This window comes from Chanodichthys erythropterus, chromosome 3 (assembly GCF_024489055.1).
Source record: "Chanodichthys erythropterus isolate Z2021 chromosome 3, ASM2448905v1, whole genome shotgun sequence".
NCBI lineage: Eukaryota > Metazoa > Chordata > Actinopteri > Cypriniformes > Xenocyprididae > Chanodichthys > Chanodichthys erythropterus.
In genome coordinates, this window is record NC_090223.1 from 19,905,588 (window position 1) to 19,922,086 (window position 16,499).

At 44.5% G+C, this 16,499-nt stretch overlaps 2 protein-coding genes across 2 annotated transcripts; one reads left to right on the forward strand and one right to left on the reverse strand.

Annotated features, from left to right (window-relative positions):
- On the reverse strand, positions 1-16,418 carry cyp2k16 (cytochrome P450, family 2, subfamily K, polypeptide16). The gene is made up of 9 exons (XM_067381270.1): positions 16,230-16,418; positions 15,733-15,895; positions 6,389-6,538; positions 6,083-6,243; positions 5,807-5,986; positions 5,576-5,717; positions 709-893; positions 384-525; positions 1-188 (listed from the first exon to the last, which is right to left on the reverse strand). The coding sequence occupies exons 1-9, from the start codon at positions 16,416-16,418 to the stop codon at positions 1-3; spliced, it is 1,500 nt and encodes a 499-aa protein (XP_067237371.1).
- Positions 8,005-10,040, forward strand: LOC137013933 (uncharacterized). Its single transcript, XM_067377989.1, has 3 exons — positions 8,005-8,142; positions 8,435-9,969; positions 10,023-10,040. Exons 2-3 carry the CDS (start codon positions 8,638-8,640, stop codon positions 10,038-10,040), a joined length of 1,350 nt encoding a protein of 449 aa, XP_067234090.1. The 5' UTR covers positions 8,005-8,142; positions 8,435-8,637.
- Positions 16,419-16,499: the final 81 nt, after the last annotated feature.

The following is a 16,499-nucleotide window of genomic DNA, read 5'->3' on the forward strand; positions in this document are numbered from 1 at the left end:
TCATGACCGCTTCACTGCGCACAGTTTGTGTGGGGTCGGGTTCAGGGTGAAGCCCACCGCTGGTGTGAGATCCAGATCATCTTCAGACACTCCAGGAGGAGGAGTAAAGCGGAAATGCTGAAGGAGGGAGGTGAAGAACAGGAAGAGCTCCATCCTGGCTAAACTCTCTCCAAGACAAGCCCTACGGCCTGAGAGGGAGAGAAAAGTCACAAACTTATATACATCTTGTGTTTAAAATGAGCATTTTTGTGATGTGTTATATGCTTTAGTACTTTTGGGAATATTATAGATCATTATAGATCTCACAACAAAATCTAAAATAAATACCAGGATATTTCATGAATAAAGACGACAATCAAACCCTATGTGAAGAAAAGTAGTACCTGCGGAAAAGGGCAGGAAGGCGTCTCTCTTCACAAATCGACCATGTTTGTCCAGGAAGTGTTCGGGGTTAAAGGTGTGTGGTGTTTCCCATTCATCTTCATCCCACAGTACAGACATTAGAAGTGGAAATATGCATGTACCCTATTAAAAAAAAAAAAGAAAAAAAAAAAGATCACATCTTTCTATTTTGATATGGTATAGTATTTACAATGTATAGTCTACTGCAAGGAGTGTGACAGTACTACCATGGTGCATGTGTTTTTTTGTTTTATAAAAAAAGGGAGTCAACTTTCTGTATTTTGTATTATTTTACAGTATTCTTACCTTCTTGATGAAGTATCCGTTGAAGTGAACATCACAGCTGGTCTTATGAGGAATACTCATGGGTACAATATTAGCCATTCTCTGGGTTTCATGGATCACAGCATCTGTATACGGTAAGTTCTTCCTGTCCTCTGTAATCGGTTGCCGTCCACCAATCACCTGATCAATCTCCTCTTGAACCCGATCTGCAAACACATCACACTTTAATTACATTTTCTGAACTCAGCCCACCAGCACAAGATAAGTTAAACATCCAAAGTATATTTAACAAGTAAAACATAACCCAGTTAAAACAGAAACGTCATGCTTGTTGATAAAGCCTGTTTGATATTCTGGTTCAGGATAAGTTCAGCTCATTCTGCAACATTTGTGGCATAATTTTGATAACCATTTATCTATTTATATTTTGTTTCCAGAATTCTCCTAAAGGATAGAATAACATTCTCTAAAAATATTCTAAAAATGTTTAGATAACACTGTTAGAACATTTTTTTTTCTTTTTTTTTTCTTTTTTTTCACCAGGACGTTTCTCAGTGGGCACAGAACATGGCCAAATTTTGGTTGAAAATGAAAATCAGGTTGACATCTAAACCCAAAGTTTGTTTGACGTAAAGCTCTATTGGCGGGCAGACTTCACAATGTGGTTGGAATAAACACCACACTGAAACACAGATTACAACTGACTTTCAGCCACAGCCTTAGATGAAATTAGCCTCAGGTCTCTTCGGGTCAGCCGTGGAAGGGTTTACCGAGTGCTTCTCGGCCGCGCAGAAATCGTCCCAGGCAATGTGACATTTCTTGCCAAAGCGCTCCAGCTCTTCATCCGCTGTAAGTCGGTCCAAACCTGCGCCGACCCAGCCTCAGAGCAAGCCTGCCTCTTCTGCATCACAAGCAGCGCCACCTAAGGAGCAACGCCTGTGGGCCCGCCCTGCGAAACGCTCCATGCTCCCGAGACGCCAGGGTCCCCGCCCTAAGATAGTGCTGGACCCAATGCCTCTGGCGTCTGGCAAGCCATCCCCGGAGTGTCACAGTGGGTCATCGGGATTATATCCAGCGGCTTCTACAGCCGCTACTTTGTTGTCCCCAAGAAAGATGGCGGTCTCAGACCCATCTTAGACCTCAGACTTCTGAACCTCTCCCTCATGAGACGGAAGTTCAGAATGTTAACGTTGAAGCAGATCCTCGCGCAGATCCGCCCAGGGGACTGGTTCTTCTCGCTGGACCTGAAAGATGCGTACTTTCACATCCAGATAGCCCCCCGCCACAGACGATTCTTGAGATTCGCCTTCGAGGGTGTGGCCTATCAGTACAAGGTCCTGCCCTTCGGGCTGTCTCTAGCTCCCCGCACGTTTACCAAGTGCATGGACTCGGCGCTTCTCCCTCTAAGAAAGATGGGGATCTGAGTTTTGAATTACCTCGACGACTGGCTCGTACTGGCCCACTCTCGTACCAAGCTAGAACACCACAGATCCGTGCTCCTCAGCCACCTTCAGTGCCTGGGACTCAGGGTCAACTTTGCCAAGAGCTCACTGCTCCCCAGCCAACGTATCACGTTCCTGGGCGCAGTCTTCGACTCAGTCCGCATGAGGGCTGTAGTCTCCCCAGAGCACGCTCTGACGATTCAGAAGCTCTCGGCATCAGTCAGGAACAACACCCGTTACCCTCTGAAGACTTTCCAGGGGATGCTAGGGCTGATGGCTTCAGCCTCCCCGGTACTGCAGCTCGGCCTCCTACGTATGCGGCCTCTGCAAAACTGTCTGAAACTCAGGGTTCCACTTCATGCTTGGCGGCACGGCCGCTTCTTAATCAAGGTCAATCAGGCCTGTGTTACAGCTCTGAGACCTTGGACGAACCCCAGCTGGTTCAAGCGTGGAGTCCCCCTTCAGGCGGTATCACGAAGGAAGGGGCTTTCGACGGACGCCTCCAACACGGGTTGGGGAGGCGTTTTCGAGGGCAGACCGGCTTTCGGCTCGTGGACCCATCTGCACATCAAGTGCCTCGAGATGCTGGCAGTAGAACATGCCCTGGCCACGTTCCAGACGTTCCTGAAAGGACACCACGTCCCGGTCCAGTCGGACAGCATGACGGTCGTGTCATATATAAACCACCAGGGAGGCCTTTCGTCCAGCCGCCTTTGTGCCCTGACAAAGCGCCTCCTCGAATGGGCAGCGCCCAGGCTGCGGTCGCTCAGAGCGACGCACATACCTGTCAAATCAAACCTTAGGGCAGACATGCTGTCACGGAGCAATGTCCCCTCAGACGAGTGGATGCTCCACCCCCAAACGGTACGGAAGATATGGGAAATCTTCGGGAAGGCAGAGGTCGACCTCTTCGCCTCAGAAGACAGCTCTCACTGCCCGACCTTCTTCTCGAAAGAGACGGATGCCCTGGCCCAAGCCTGGCCCAGGCTCCTCCTTTATGCTTTTCCCCCGATTACAATGCTCCCTTACGTGATCAGACGAATCAGCGAAGACAAACACAGAGTCCTACTGCTGGCCCCACTCTGGAGGACCCAAACCTGGTCCTCAGAGCTGTTCAGGCTCTCCACAAGAGACCCATGGGCAATCTCCCTGAGAGGAGACCTCCTCTCTAAGGCGAACGGGACGATCTGATCTATATAAACAGTAAGTATTTTAACATTTACAGAATGACCTAATTGTCTTCCTGATCCAGCAGGAAGAAAGAGGATGGGGTCAGGTCTCGCCACGGCCGGACCGCCCCAAAAGCTCTCTCGCTTGCATTCCCTGCCACTTTGCTTAGCTCCGGGTGCTGGAATTCATCGGGTTATGTGCCCTGGGCCCACTACGACTGCGCCCACACAAACCACCGTTCTAATGGTGAACCCAATATTTTTAAATTACCAAAAAGAGAGCAAATTTCCTCATCTTATAACGATGGTGCAAAGACCCCTGCACAGCGGTCCTACTGCTGGCCCCACTCTGGAGGACCCAAACCTGGTCCTCAGAGCTGTTCAGGCTCTCCACAAGAGACCCATGGGCAATCTCCCTGAGAGGAGACCTCTTCTCTCAGGCGAACGGGACGATCTGGCACCCCCAGCCCCAACTGTGGGCTCTGCACCTATGGTCCCTCGATGGGAGCCGATAAGCCTCCCCGGGAACATTTTGCACACCATTTCTCAGGCTAGAGCTCCGTCCACCAGGCGTCTCTACGCCCAGAATTGTTCGGTCTTCATTGACTGGTGCTCAATGCGCAGCATCGACCCTGTGGAGAGTGACGTATCCCAGATACTGTCTTTCCTCCAGGAGCGGCTGGATAGTGGTCTCACCCCTTCCACGCTCAAGGTCTACGTTGCAGCCATTGGAGCGTTCCACGCCCCTATTGCTGGCCAGGCGGTGGGCAGAAACGGCCTTATTGTCCGTTTCCTAATAGGTGCTAGGCGTCTTAACCCCCCTAGACCTCTTACCATTCCCTCTTGGGACCTCTCCACTGTCCTTGCAGCCCTCAAGGGTCCGCCTTTTGAGCCAATGCAGTCAGCTGACCTTCGGCCCTTAACGCTCAAAACCGCTCTGCTACTCGCGCTAGCATCGGTTAAGCGCATCGGCGACCTGCAGGCCCTCTCTGTGAGCCCTGCATGCCTTGAGTTCGGGCCCAACGACTCTAAGGTCGTTCTAAAACCCAGACATGGCCATGTCCCCAAGGTGCTCTCAACCCCGTTCAGAGCACAGGTTATTTCCCTCTCAGCGCTACCTCCTTCCACGGACGAGCGAGAGGTGCATTTACTCTGCCCCGTCAGGGCATTGAGGATCTATGTTGAGCGGTCTCAGCCGTTCAGGCAGTCAGACCAGCTCTTCATCTGCTTTGGCGGCCGCACCCAATTGCTCTATGCTGCTACTCTATGGGCCTGGACTGCCCCATAAGAGTAAGAGCACACTCCACTAGAGGCTTGGCCTCATCCTGGGCGTGGTCTAGTGGCGTTTCTCTCAAAGACATCTGTGAGGCGGCCGGCTGGTCCTCGTCGTCCACTTTTGTCCGATTTTACAATTTGGACATCCCGACCTTACATGCTCCGGTCCTTTCGTTGTGAAAAGACGGCCTCTCTGAGCACTGTCGTCACACTCTCCCAGGGGCCTTCCGGCCCCTGTGCATCTAGGGTTCGATGGCTTTAGCCCCTCTCATATCCTCTGGGCCCCCTGGCGCCCACGTTATGTTTTGTCATTCCCTGTCGCAGCACGGCATGATTGAATTTGTTCCCCATATGCAGTATGAGTGAGAGTATCGAATGGGAACGTACTCGGTTACGTACGTAACCTTGGTTCCCTGAGATACGGGAACGAGTACTGCGTATTATACCGTGCCCCAACACTGCGGCTCAGTATCGGCGCTTCAGTCGAGTTAAACTGAATCCATGACGAAAACACCGGCTATATAGCCATAAGCCACGCCCGTTTTGGCGGGCTTGTTGACGCGCTGTTTCGCCATTGGCTCGCGCGACTACACCGTGCCGTCATTGGTTAGCCAATAGACGTGCAGTTTCACTGCGCTATTGAAAATGGCTTCAGCAAGGAGGAAAAAGGAGCTTTTCCCCATACGCAGTACTCGTTCCCATATCTCAGGGAACCGAGGTTACGTACGTAACCGAGTAGGTTACAGGCAGTGTTTGATTTTTTTTTTCACATCTTATGGCTATACTATATAAACAGTAAGTATTTTAACATTTACAGAATGACCTAATTGACTTCCATTGTAAGTGCCTCACTGTAAACTAGTTTTGTGTGTGTGTGTGTGTGTGTGTGTGTGTGTGGTAATCAACATTATGCCACAAATGCTGTCAAACTGAGTTTAACTTGTACTGAACCCAGAATATCCAGAATAAACATTCCAGTCAATTGCAATATTTCAATCATACCCTGTATGTGTGGATATTTGGCCATAAGCAGCAAGCCCCAGCGCAGTGTTGTACTAGTAGTGTCCGTACCAGCGATGAACAAATTGCCAACTGAGTAAATGATGTTTTGCTCATGGAAAAGTGAGTTCTTCTCACCAGATTCCTGATCAAATGGAAATCACATTAGAGATTTAAAGAAGTAAAAAAAGAATATGATCATTAAAATTTTAAGCTGCGTTATATTGACAATACTTCTGCAGTCTGCTTGCGGATGAGAAAGGAATCGACAAGGCCTCTGATGTCCTGTGGGTTCAGTGTTTGACATAAACTGCTCACCAGCTCTGATATCTCTTTGATATCAAGCTCAAGGTTTTTCATGAGCAGTCTCCAATTCTTGAGCCATGGACCCAAGAAAGGGAACATGTTGTAGAGCTGGAGAACAAAAATCAGGAGATGTTTCTACCACAATACTGTATGCCATTATAAACCAGTTCATTCTCACAGGTTACATTCAAATCATACGTGAACCTGCACAGACGCTGTTCCACTCAGTCTGACGCTCTCATTGGCTCGATCCACCATATTCCGCAGATGAAGGTCTGTATACTCAAACCTGCGGCCATACACAATGGCGGAAATGACACTTGAGGCAGCGTAGTTCATCAGCTGTGTGGTTTCAAAAGGTTTTCCTATAAAAGAACAGGCAGTGGTGTTCAGCTTTTGGTCCATTTGCTGACCATGCCTACATTGCTGCACTACTATGACATTTGAAGCTTTACATTTCAGGCATTATGATAATATCAATGGTTATGATATTAACCATTTATACTTTACCTTCAAACTTCTCAAATTCCTCTCGTAAATGGCATGTTTCCTCTATGATTTTCTCCTCAATTTTTTTCTTTCCCATCCCGAAGTCTCGTAAGTTGGTGAGAGCAAACCGTCTCATTTCTTTCCAGCTTTCTCCATTTGCAAATATAATTCCTACAAAGATGTTTAATTTCTGAAGTTAATCTTACAGAAATCATATTCTTGTAGCTCAACCTGTTGAGTGATGCCAAAGTCACTTTCTGAAGTGACTTCATACATCCAAAGAGACCAATTGGTTAAAACAAATTTTGTGGCTCAGAAAAGTTAAGTTTGTTCTGAGAAAAGCTCGGGCATCATTTGAGCACATATGCCTCTTGATTTGATATTTTGTTTCAAATGCAATGAAATTCAGATTTTATTAGTGTGACTTAAAGGTGCCCTAGAATTGAAAATTAAATTTACCTCAGCATAGTTAAATAATTAGAGTTCAGTACATGGAAATGACATACAGTGAGTCTCAAACACAGTTGTTTCCTCCTTCTTGTATAAATCTCATTTGTTTAAAAGACCTCCGAAGAACAGGCGAATCTCAACATAACACAGACTGTGACGCAACAGTTGGGATCATTAATATGTACGCCCCCAACATTTGCATATGCCAGCTCATGTTCAAGGCATTACACAAGGCAGTATTAATGTCTGGATGTGCACAGCCGAGTCATTAGACTTCATGCAGGTAAGCAAGCAAGAACAATAGTGAAAAATGGCAGATGGAGCGATAATAACTGACATGATCCATGATAACATGATATTTTTAGTGATATTTGTAAATCGTCTTTCTAAATGTTTTGTAAGCATGTTGCTAATGTACTGTTAAATGTGGTTAAAGTTACCATAGTTTCTTACTGTATTCACGGAGACAAGACTGTCGTTATTTTCATTTTTAAACACTTGCAGTCTGTATAATTCATAAATACATCTTCATTCTTTATAAATCTCTCCAACAGTGTGTAATGTTAGCTTTAGCTCCGTTAGCCCAAGTATAGGCTACTACCAAACCCATACAGAATCAAATGTAAACATCCAAATAAATACTATACTTACAAGATCTGATAAGCTGCATGACGAACATTTTGTAAAGATCCATTTTGAGGGTTATGTTAGCTGTCTGAACTTTGTTTATGCAATGTATTATAGAGTTGCGAGCTTGGGAGCGGGGAGCACGAGCATTTAAAAGGGAAACACGCACAGAAACAGCACATTTCTAATTATGCCCCAAAATAGGCAGTTTAAAAAATTAATTAAAAAAAATCTATGGGGTATTTTGAGCTGAAACTTAGACACATTCAGGGGACACTTTATACTTATATTACATCTTGTGAAAATGCATTCTAGGGCACCTTTAAATGTCCAAAAGTGTCCAAAACTGTATAGGGCTTTTCACACTTGAAATAGTTAACCCTGGTTCATTCTAAACCCTGGGTAAATAGAATCCTGGGATATCTTGCTTCACGTTTCACATTGCTTATAATTTACCTGGAGTTACCAGTTACAAGTGAGAAACATTCCTTCACCAGGGTGTAAGATATTGTTGAGCTAAATCTCAGGAATGGGTTTCAAAAAACTACACTTCCCAGAGTGCACCAGCAGCAGCAAACTGGCTGACACTGATTGAGAGCACCTGTAAAAACATGGAGGTTCTCATTCATTTAAACAAAGGAACTTCAGAGAGAAGACACTCCAAGTTCACTCAAAGATTCAGTCCAAAGACGCCAATGGTTGGTGAAATGTTTTATTTAATTTCATGATGTTTAAAATGCTGCTTAATATGTTCAAATATGTTTAACTGCTCTGTAGATTGGCAAAACACTTTGCAGCATTGACTTAATTGATTTTGTGTTTAAATGAGTTTGTGCTAAATTTCATTTTGAGTTTGGAAAAGAAAAATGTAAATGTACTATTCTTTTGTATTTTATACAAGTTTAATGTTAAAACTTTACTAAAACATATGAAACTGTTTATTTAAAATGTTTAGTTAAAATGGTAACATTTATTTCTCTGTCTTTAAAGGTTTACAACCTAATTTACTAAATCAACTGACAAAGCCAAAAAGAAAATTAAAAGTGTTTGAGTGGAAATTTGAGTTGTCCTTGTGTCCTTTGGAAGTTGAACAAGAGCAGGACTTGACAGTTGTAAACCACGCGGAGCGGCCTGGCCCTGAGGATAAACGGCTTCAGATCCAGAAATAAGCTGTTGACGCAGAGGAAGTCAAGATGGCGGAAGATGTCCTGGGGAAGTCGGTCCAGCAGCTCAAAAAGGAGAGGACCACTGCAAAAAGCAACTTCACCAGACAAGCTAACTTCATTTCAAGAGGAGCAAGCAGCATGCTTCAAGTGGAATTAAGGGAGGAATTCACCAAGCTTTCAAACTGTTTCAGAAAGATGCTCGATGCCAATGATGACTACAGGATTGGACTGGAGGCTGACATCAAGACTGAGGATAAAGAAGCAGGTCTTGACGAACAGCAAGAGGCCGACATTGATAGATCTGTAAAAGAAGGAGAAACAAAGTTGGCAGAGATAAGGGACATTGTTCAAACAAACCTGTGGTCGAGGTATGGAAGAAGTGAACTTCTTGTGGCAATCCTAGAAGCAGAAAAAGCCAATGATAGAGCGGCTGATGTACATGTGGAAAGTGCCAATTTGGAGGGCTATGAAGTGCACCTCACCCTCTTGGAAAAGAGAATAAAAGAGGCTATCTCAGCAATGTCAACATGGGAGAGATGGATCCCTGTGGAATTAAAGGATGAATTAGATGGAAGAGTCAAAGACGTAAGAGCATCCTACTACAGGCTTGAATTAAGGAGAGCTGAATTTGCCACTGCACGGACGATCAATGAGCAAGGCACAGGAGTGAAAGTACTACCCCAACCAGCAGCATCCACACCAATAGTGAGAATCAAGCCAACCACTCTACCTATCTTCAATGGGAGCAAGAGAGAATATCACAGATGGAGGAAAGACTGGGAAAGCCTGCAAAAGCAGGGAGAACCATCCGGATCAACTGAAGTTAAGAAAATTCAACTCTTGGAGAGTGTGGATGTCAAAATCTCAAAAGACCTTAGACTTTCAACATACACCACTGCCAATGACATGTTCAGAGTCCTGGAGAACAGATATGGCAACAAGTCAACCATCACTGTGGAAATCCTTGAAGAGCTGGAGAAGATGCCACATGTGAAGGGGAACCAACCAAGAAAGGTCATTGACGTCATACAGTCAGTGGAGAAGGCCCTAGCAGATCTCACGGAATTAGGAAACTCTGGAGCCATAAAGAACCCACTGGTAATTAAATCCATTGAAAGCAAGTTGCCTGACTTTATTAAAAGAGACTGGTTGATGTTCATGGTTGAACCTAGAAACAATGTCACATCAGATAACCACTTTGACATGCTCTTGAAGTTCCTTAAAAGTCAAGAAGAAATACTAGAGAGACTCGAACAGCTCAGAACTGTGGAGAAGATGGAGAAACCAGATCGTTTAGACAAGAAATATGACAGAAAGATTGCCTCAACAAAAACTACTAAGAAAGAAGAGCTTGATGAGGTATGTGGTGTCTGTGGTGATAGTGGGCACAACAACAAAATCTTTTTCTGTAGAAAGTTCAAAAGACTTAAGCTACCTGAAAAGAAAGCTGTATTGAGAAATCTGGGAGCATGCAGAAAATGTCTTGTATGCCATGATGGAGATGGATACTGCAGAGACACTTTCCTATGCAGAAATAAAGATTGTAAAAGGGAAGGTGGTGCCCCAGACCACCATTTTTTCCTCTGCCCAAAAGGAGAAGTCAAAAGAGGGGAAGAGAGAAAGTGGAAAAGACAGCAAATGTGAAAGCAAACTAACAGAGGAACAAGAGGAGTTCTTGTCTGAACTTTCCCCAGAAATGGCAGATCGATGCAGAAAGGCTTTCACTCAACACCAACAAAACCGCAGTGACACTCGATGCTTCAGGCCAGTCTGAGCTACTGCAGAGAAATGGGCTCTCTGAACTTCCTGTCATCATGATGTTGATGCGAGTCACTGCAAACGCAGGGGCAGAAGATTGGGACTTTAATTGACCTTGCTTCAGACACAAACTACATTACCCATAAGGCTGCTGAAAGACTGAAGTTAAGAAATGAGAAGATAACTTTAGTTGTGCATGGGGTTGGTGGAATGACCATGGAGGTGAACACACAAAGGTATCTCCTCAAGGTCAGAGTCAAGACTCCTAAAGGAACAGAGAGGGCTCATGAAATGGTCTGCTACGGCTTGGATGAAATCTCCAGATTTCATCAAGTAATTGAACCTGAGAAGTTGAAAAATTCTTCCCAGAAGTCAAACTTAAAGAATTGGAAAGACCAGAAGAGGTTGAACTTCTCTATTAGCCACCGAGAGGGAAGACTCAAGCTCCCCAGAGGGTAAAAATCATCGGAGACCTCGTCTTGTGGGAGGGTCCTTTGGGGAAGACAGTGGGTGGAGCACATCCTGAGTTGTTTGAAGAAGTGGAGGTTGCAGCATATGAGTCCAAAACACACTTTGCTCGCTCCATGAGGACAGCAGCTGTCAAATATCAAGAAATTACAGGTCTAACAACTGACACAGCTGCACAGCTACAGCAGGAGGATGTGGCTCAGGCCAAAATTACAGCTGCTAGTAACCGTGAGTTCCTTGAGTGGTGGCACTGGGACAGCATCGGAGCTGCATGTGAGCCAAGATGCGGAGGATGCAAATGTGGAAACTGTCCACCAGGAGGAAAAGAAATGACCCTGGCAGAGGAGAGGAGCTTGAGATCATTAAAGGAGGCCTCACCTACAAGAAGGGGGATGATCACACACCAGCTCCACATTGGGATGCAAAGTATCCTTGGACAGTAAATCCAACCTCTCTCCCAAACAACAAAGGTGCAGTCCAGGCTTGTTTCTTAAGGATGGAAAAGCAACTAAGCAGAGAGCCAGATTGGAAAGTCGCATATGCTACCCAGATCCATGAAATGGTCGAACGAGGCGCAGCCATAAAACTCACCAACAAAATCATGGACAAGTGGAACGGACCAGTGTGGTACGTAAGCCACCTGGTGGCGCCAAACCCTCATTCGGTGACAACACCAGTTCGTATTGTATGGAATAGTAGCCAGAAATACAGAGGTGTGAGTATGAATGATCTTCTTCTGAAGGGACCAGACGTTCTCAACCCTATCAGAGCTGTCCTGTTGAGGTTCAGAGAAGGGATGCATGCATCTCTAGGAGACATCAAAAAGATGTACAACTCTGTATGGCTGGAGGAGCGTGAGATGCATCTTCACAGGTTTCTCTGGAGGGACAGCCCAGATGAAGAGATAAGTGAATATGCAATTACCAGAGTCAACATTGGGGACAGACCTGCTGGTTGCATTGCTCATTTGGTTATGAGGGAAACAGCACGGCTGCCCAACTTTATTCATTTGGAGGATGAGCGCAAAGTCATTGAAGAGGACAGTTATGTGGATGACCTCTTAACCTCCCAAAATGACCTGGATAGACTTGAAAAAATCACAGCAAATGTTGAAGAGATCTTGAAAGCTGGAGGTTTTTTTCTCAAGCCATGGGTCCGGTCAGGGCAAAGTGGGAGGCAAGGAATGGAGGCGGAGGTTCTAACAAAGAAAGGTAAAACCACCTTAATTCTTCCAAATCAAATGAGGGACGAAGACAACAAAGCCTTGGGCATCGGCTACCAAGTGGATGAAGACAAGCTCTATATGTTAACCTCAGTTAACTTTTCCAAAAGAAAGAAGAAGATGAGAGTTGGAAAAGATCTTCTCAAGGAGGAGGTGAGAACTGAGACACCTAATCCACTGACTAGGAGAGCTCTCTTAAGTCAAGTAGCTGGACTGTACGACCCAATTGGTTTAGTTACACCTGCCAAACAGAAGGGAGCAATACTTGTTAGAAAAGCATTCCAAGAGGGAGGGGGTGGGAAACTAACCCAAGAAACCTGGGACCAACCTCTCTCAGAAAGGCTCAGAGAAGAAGCCATACAGCTGTTTGAAGAATATGTGCAGCTTGGGCAGGTGAAATTCCACAGGAGTCTCACACCAGCTGGCTGGGTAGGGAAACCTTGGGGCATTACATTCTCTGATGGAAGTGACAAAACCTTTGGAGCTGTGATGTACTTAAGATGGAAGACAAGTCAAGGCACTGAAGTTCGATTCGTTGAATCAAAAGCCAAGCTGACACCCCTGGATCAGAAGGGAGAAGCTGTAAAAGCTGAGATCTGTGGTGCTGTCTTTGCAGCCAGGATCAGAAAGTATGTGGAAAAGCATGCTCGAATGAAGATTGAGAGATGGTTCCATCTACTCGACAGTCAAACGGTCTTGGGAGCCATTCAAAGAGTCAGTTATGGGTACAAAACCTTCTTTGCAAATAGAGTGGGTGAAATCCAGAAGGCTGGACCAGTGCAAGACTGGTGGTGGATTAGTGGAGATCTAAATATAGCTGACATCATAACAAGAGGGGGCGCTCCTGAAGATTTGAAGGAGAATTCCACATGGCAAAATGGACCAGAGTTCCTTAAGTGGCCAGTGAAGGAGTGGCCTATAAAATCAGCTGGAGAGGTTGCAGCTAATGCCAGGGAGAGTGTAAACAAGCTCCAGAGGAAGGCATTCTCAGGTGCATTAACAAGAGCTCAAGCAAGAAGGGGTCAGCAAAAAGAAGTACTACAAGCCACTAAGGAAAGTCCAAAGAGTGAAACTCAAGAGGAAAAACCTGTAGTAAACCCAACTCTTCCTCTAAGAAGTAAGCCCACTGGCTGGGTTAAGGATCTTGTGGAAGTACGAAGATTCAGTAGCCTGTCCAAACTGGTGAGAGTCATTGCCTGGGTTTGTCTAGCTGCCAAGCAATGGCTGAAGAGGAAGCACGGGCCCCTAAACAGTCAAAGTGGGAGGTAACATCACCCAAGCAAGCTGTGCTGACTGTCAAAGAACATGAAGATGCACTCAAAGACCTCTTCCTCGCAGCTCAAGAAGGAACAACTTTTTCAGACACAACTCTAAGCAGACTGGTAGTATACAAAGATGTGAAGTCGGGACTTCTAGTTTGTGGAGGCAGAATTCAGACCTTCAACGAAGATAAAACAGCAGTGCCAGTTTTACCATTTGAAGCATGGGTGTCTACATTGCTGGCACAAGAATCCCACAAAGTAAACCACGAGGGAGTGGCAGGAACTCTTCTCCGGATGAGGAAGAAAGCCTGGGTAATAAAAGGCCGGAGACTTGCCAAGAAAATGGTTGATAGCTGTGTGATTTGCAGGAAAAACAAAGCAAAACAGTGTCAACAAATCATGGCTGACCTGCCTCTAGAGCGAACAGCCCCAGCTGCACCTTTTGAATTCACCACCATGGACCTGTTCGGCCCTTATGAAGTGAAAGATGAGGTCAAGAAGAGAACTAGACTCAGAGTATGGGGAATAGTCTTCTGCTGCATGGCTTCCCGGGCCATACACACTGAAGTGGTGAGTGACATGTCATCTGAAGGATTCCTGCTAGCCTATCAAAGGTTCACTTCACTGAGAGGACACCCCAGGAAACTCTGGTCAGACCCTGGCACTAACTTTGTGGGAGCCAAACCTGCTCTAGAGAAGCTTCACAAATTTCTTGACCGACTAAACAAATCTGAACTTGAAGACACAGCTGCCAAGCATGGTACGGAATGGTCGTGGAAGATCCACCCTGCAGACTCTCCCCATAGGAATGGAGCAGCAGAGGCAGCTGTCAAAGTAGTGAAGCGGGCATTGAGCAACCTTGGTGGAGATGGAGTTTTCACATGGGGAGAATTCCAAACTTTTCTCTTCATGGTAGCCAACCTTGCAAATGAGAGACCCATCGATGCAAGAACTCAAAGCAGAGAAGACTGTGTAGAGTACATCACCCCGAATTCTCTGCTTTTAGGACGTGCCAATCCAAAGGGAGACCCTGGAGATTTCCAGTTCGATGGCTACCCTTACAAAAGACTTAAACATATTCAAGCAGAGGTAAGCAATTTCTGGAAGAAGTGGAGCCAATTGGCTGGACCAAATCTATTCATAAGAAGCAAATGGCACACGAAAGAGCGAAATGTTGCGGTTGGAGATGTGGTCTGGTTGGCTGTTTCAAAAAACTACACTTCCCAGAGTGCACCAGCAGCAGCAAACTGGCTGACACTGATTGAGAGCACCTGTAAAAACATGGAGGTTCTCATTCATTTAAACAAAGGAACTTCAGAGAGAAGACACTCCAAGTTCACTCAAAGATTCAGTCCAAAGACGCCAATGGTTGGTGAAATGTTTTATTTAATTTCATGATGTTTAAAATGCTGCTTAATATGTTCAAATATGTTTAACTGCTCTGTAGATTGGCAAAACACTTTGCAGCATTGACTTAATTGATTTTGTGTTTAAATGAGTTTGTGCTAAATTTCATTTTGAGTTTGGAAAAGAAAAATGTAAATGTACTATTCTTTTGTATTTTATACAAGTTTAATGTTAAAACTTTACTAAAACATATGAAACTGTTTATTTAAAATGTTTAGTTAAAATGGTAACATTTATTTCTCTGTCTTTAAAGGTTTACAACCTAATTTACTAAATCAACTGACAAAGCCAAAAAGAAAATTAAAAGTGTTTGAGTGGAAATTTGAGTTGTCCTTGTGTCCTTTGGAAGTTGAACAAGAGCAGGACTTGACAGATATTCTTATCAGCCTGACTTTTCTTTCCCTGTTTCTCCCTGTTTTCTCTCTCCTGGTCTTTACGGCTACAAGGGTAGAATGGAGACTAGTTGTTATTGTTTCATCACACATCTGTTTTTTTTTGTTTTTTTTTTTAAATGTACACTATGTCTATGTGTGTGTGTTTCTTGGAAAGCAGCCAAGAAAGGTCCCTGCTTTTTAGGCCTTACTGGAGCCCCAGGAAAGCATGGTTACTTGACCGGAAGCTGACCATATTTAGACTTGTTTTTATATATGTACCACATTCCTATATCATGTAAGTACAATCTCATTGGACAGTTGGACACCACCCCTTGAGCATGTATAAAAGCCATGTACTTAAGTATGATTGGAAGGAGGTTTTGTGAATGGATTGGCTTCATGTTCATGACTCTTTTCCCATAGGCCTATGTATTCAATGAATGATAAAGACAAACTGAGAATGAAGCATGATTCGGGACAATAAACAGAGAATAAAATAATCTTACACCGCGGTTAAAGGCAGTGTTTAGAATGACGATAACCTGTGATTAAGCGCAGTGTGATAAGCCCTTGTGTAACTTATATCTATGATAGTAAGTATAAAGAACCCTTTAAACTGGACTGCTCTTACCGTGTCCTTTAGTGAAATCATGGAACAGTGGCATGATTTCTCGATCTCCAAATTCGTCTGCATAATTAACAAGTGCTTGCTTCACTGTTTTGTAGCCAGCTAGCACAACCACCTTCTTTGGGCCAAAGTAGACTGTGAAAACTGGGCCAAACTGCTTTGCCATCTGATGAAGATTGAAATAGACATTACAGGCATTTAAAGGAGAAAAAGATCTGTTCCAAACATTATTCAACTTTATTAAATGAATCTTAAGAGAATATTATGTTGTTTTGTTCTAAATATGTTCTTGTGTTCCAAAGGATTGAAGCAACATGAGGGTAAAATGATGACAGAATTTTTGGGTAAACAATCGTATATTCTCCCTTTGGAAAAACAGAATTGTTCTCTGTAAAAACTCACCAGACCGGTTTGTCAACACTTCAAGGCTTTCTACTGATGAACCAATAGAAACAAAGCTGAACCTGTTGGCCAACAGGACTGATATCATTCATACTTACCTCACATAGGCTCAAGTGTGGTTTGTTAACATCTAACATTAGCAGATTTCCCAAGAATGGCAACGGTTTTGGTCCAGGAGGTTCATTTTCGTCTCTCTGAGAGTTCAAGAATAGAAGATAAACAACCAAGAGCAGAATCAAGCAAAAAATAAATGTTCCTGTGCTGGAAAGCTGCAAAAATGATTCCATGTTCACAGAACAATACCCATAAGACCTTGAGAATTGTACAGGTTTCAGCAGTACATAGATAAAGTGGGAGTGGATACTTTT

Coding starts and splice junctions, on each gene's coding strand:
- LOC137013933 (XM_067377989.1), top strand. CDS start 8,638: ATGGCGGAAGATGTCCTGGGGAAGTCGGTCCAGCAGCTCAAAAAGGAG.
- cyp2k16 (XM_067381270.1), bottom strand. CDS start 16,418: ATGGAATCATTTTTGCAGCTTTCCAGCACAGGAACATTTATTTTTTGC. Junction 6,539..15,732: donor TGATTTCACTAAAGGACACG/GTAAGAGCAGTC, acceptor ACATCTTTGTAG/GAATTATATTTGCAAATGGA. Junction 894..5,575: donor CAAATATCCACACATACAGG/GTATGATTGAAA, acceptor ATGTGTTTGCAG/ATCGGGTTCAAGAGGAGATT.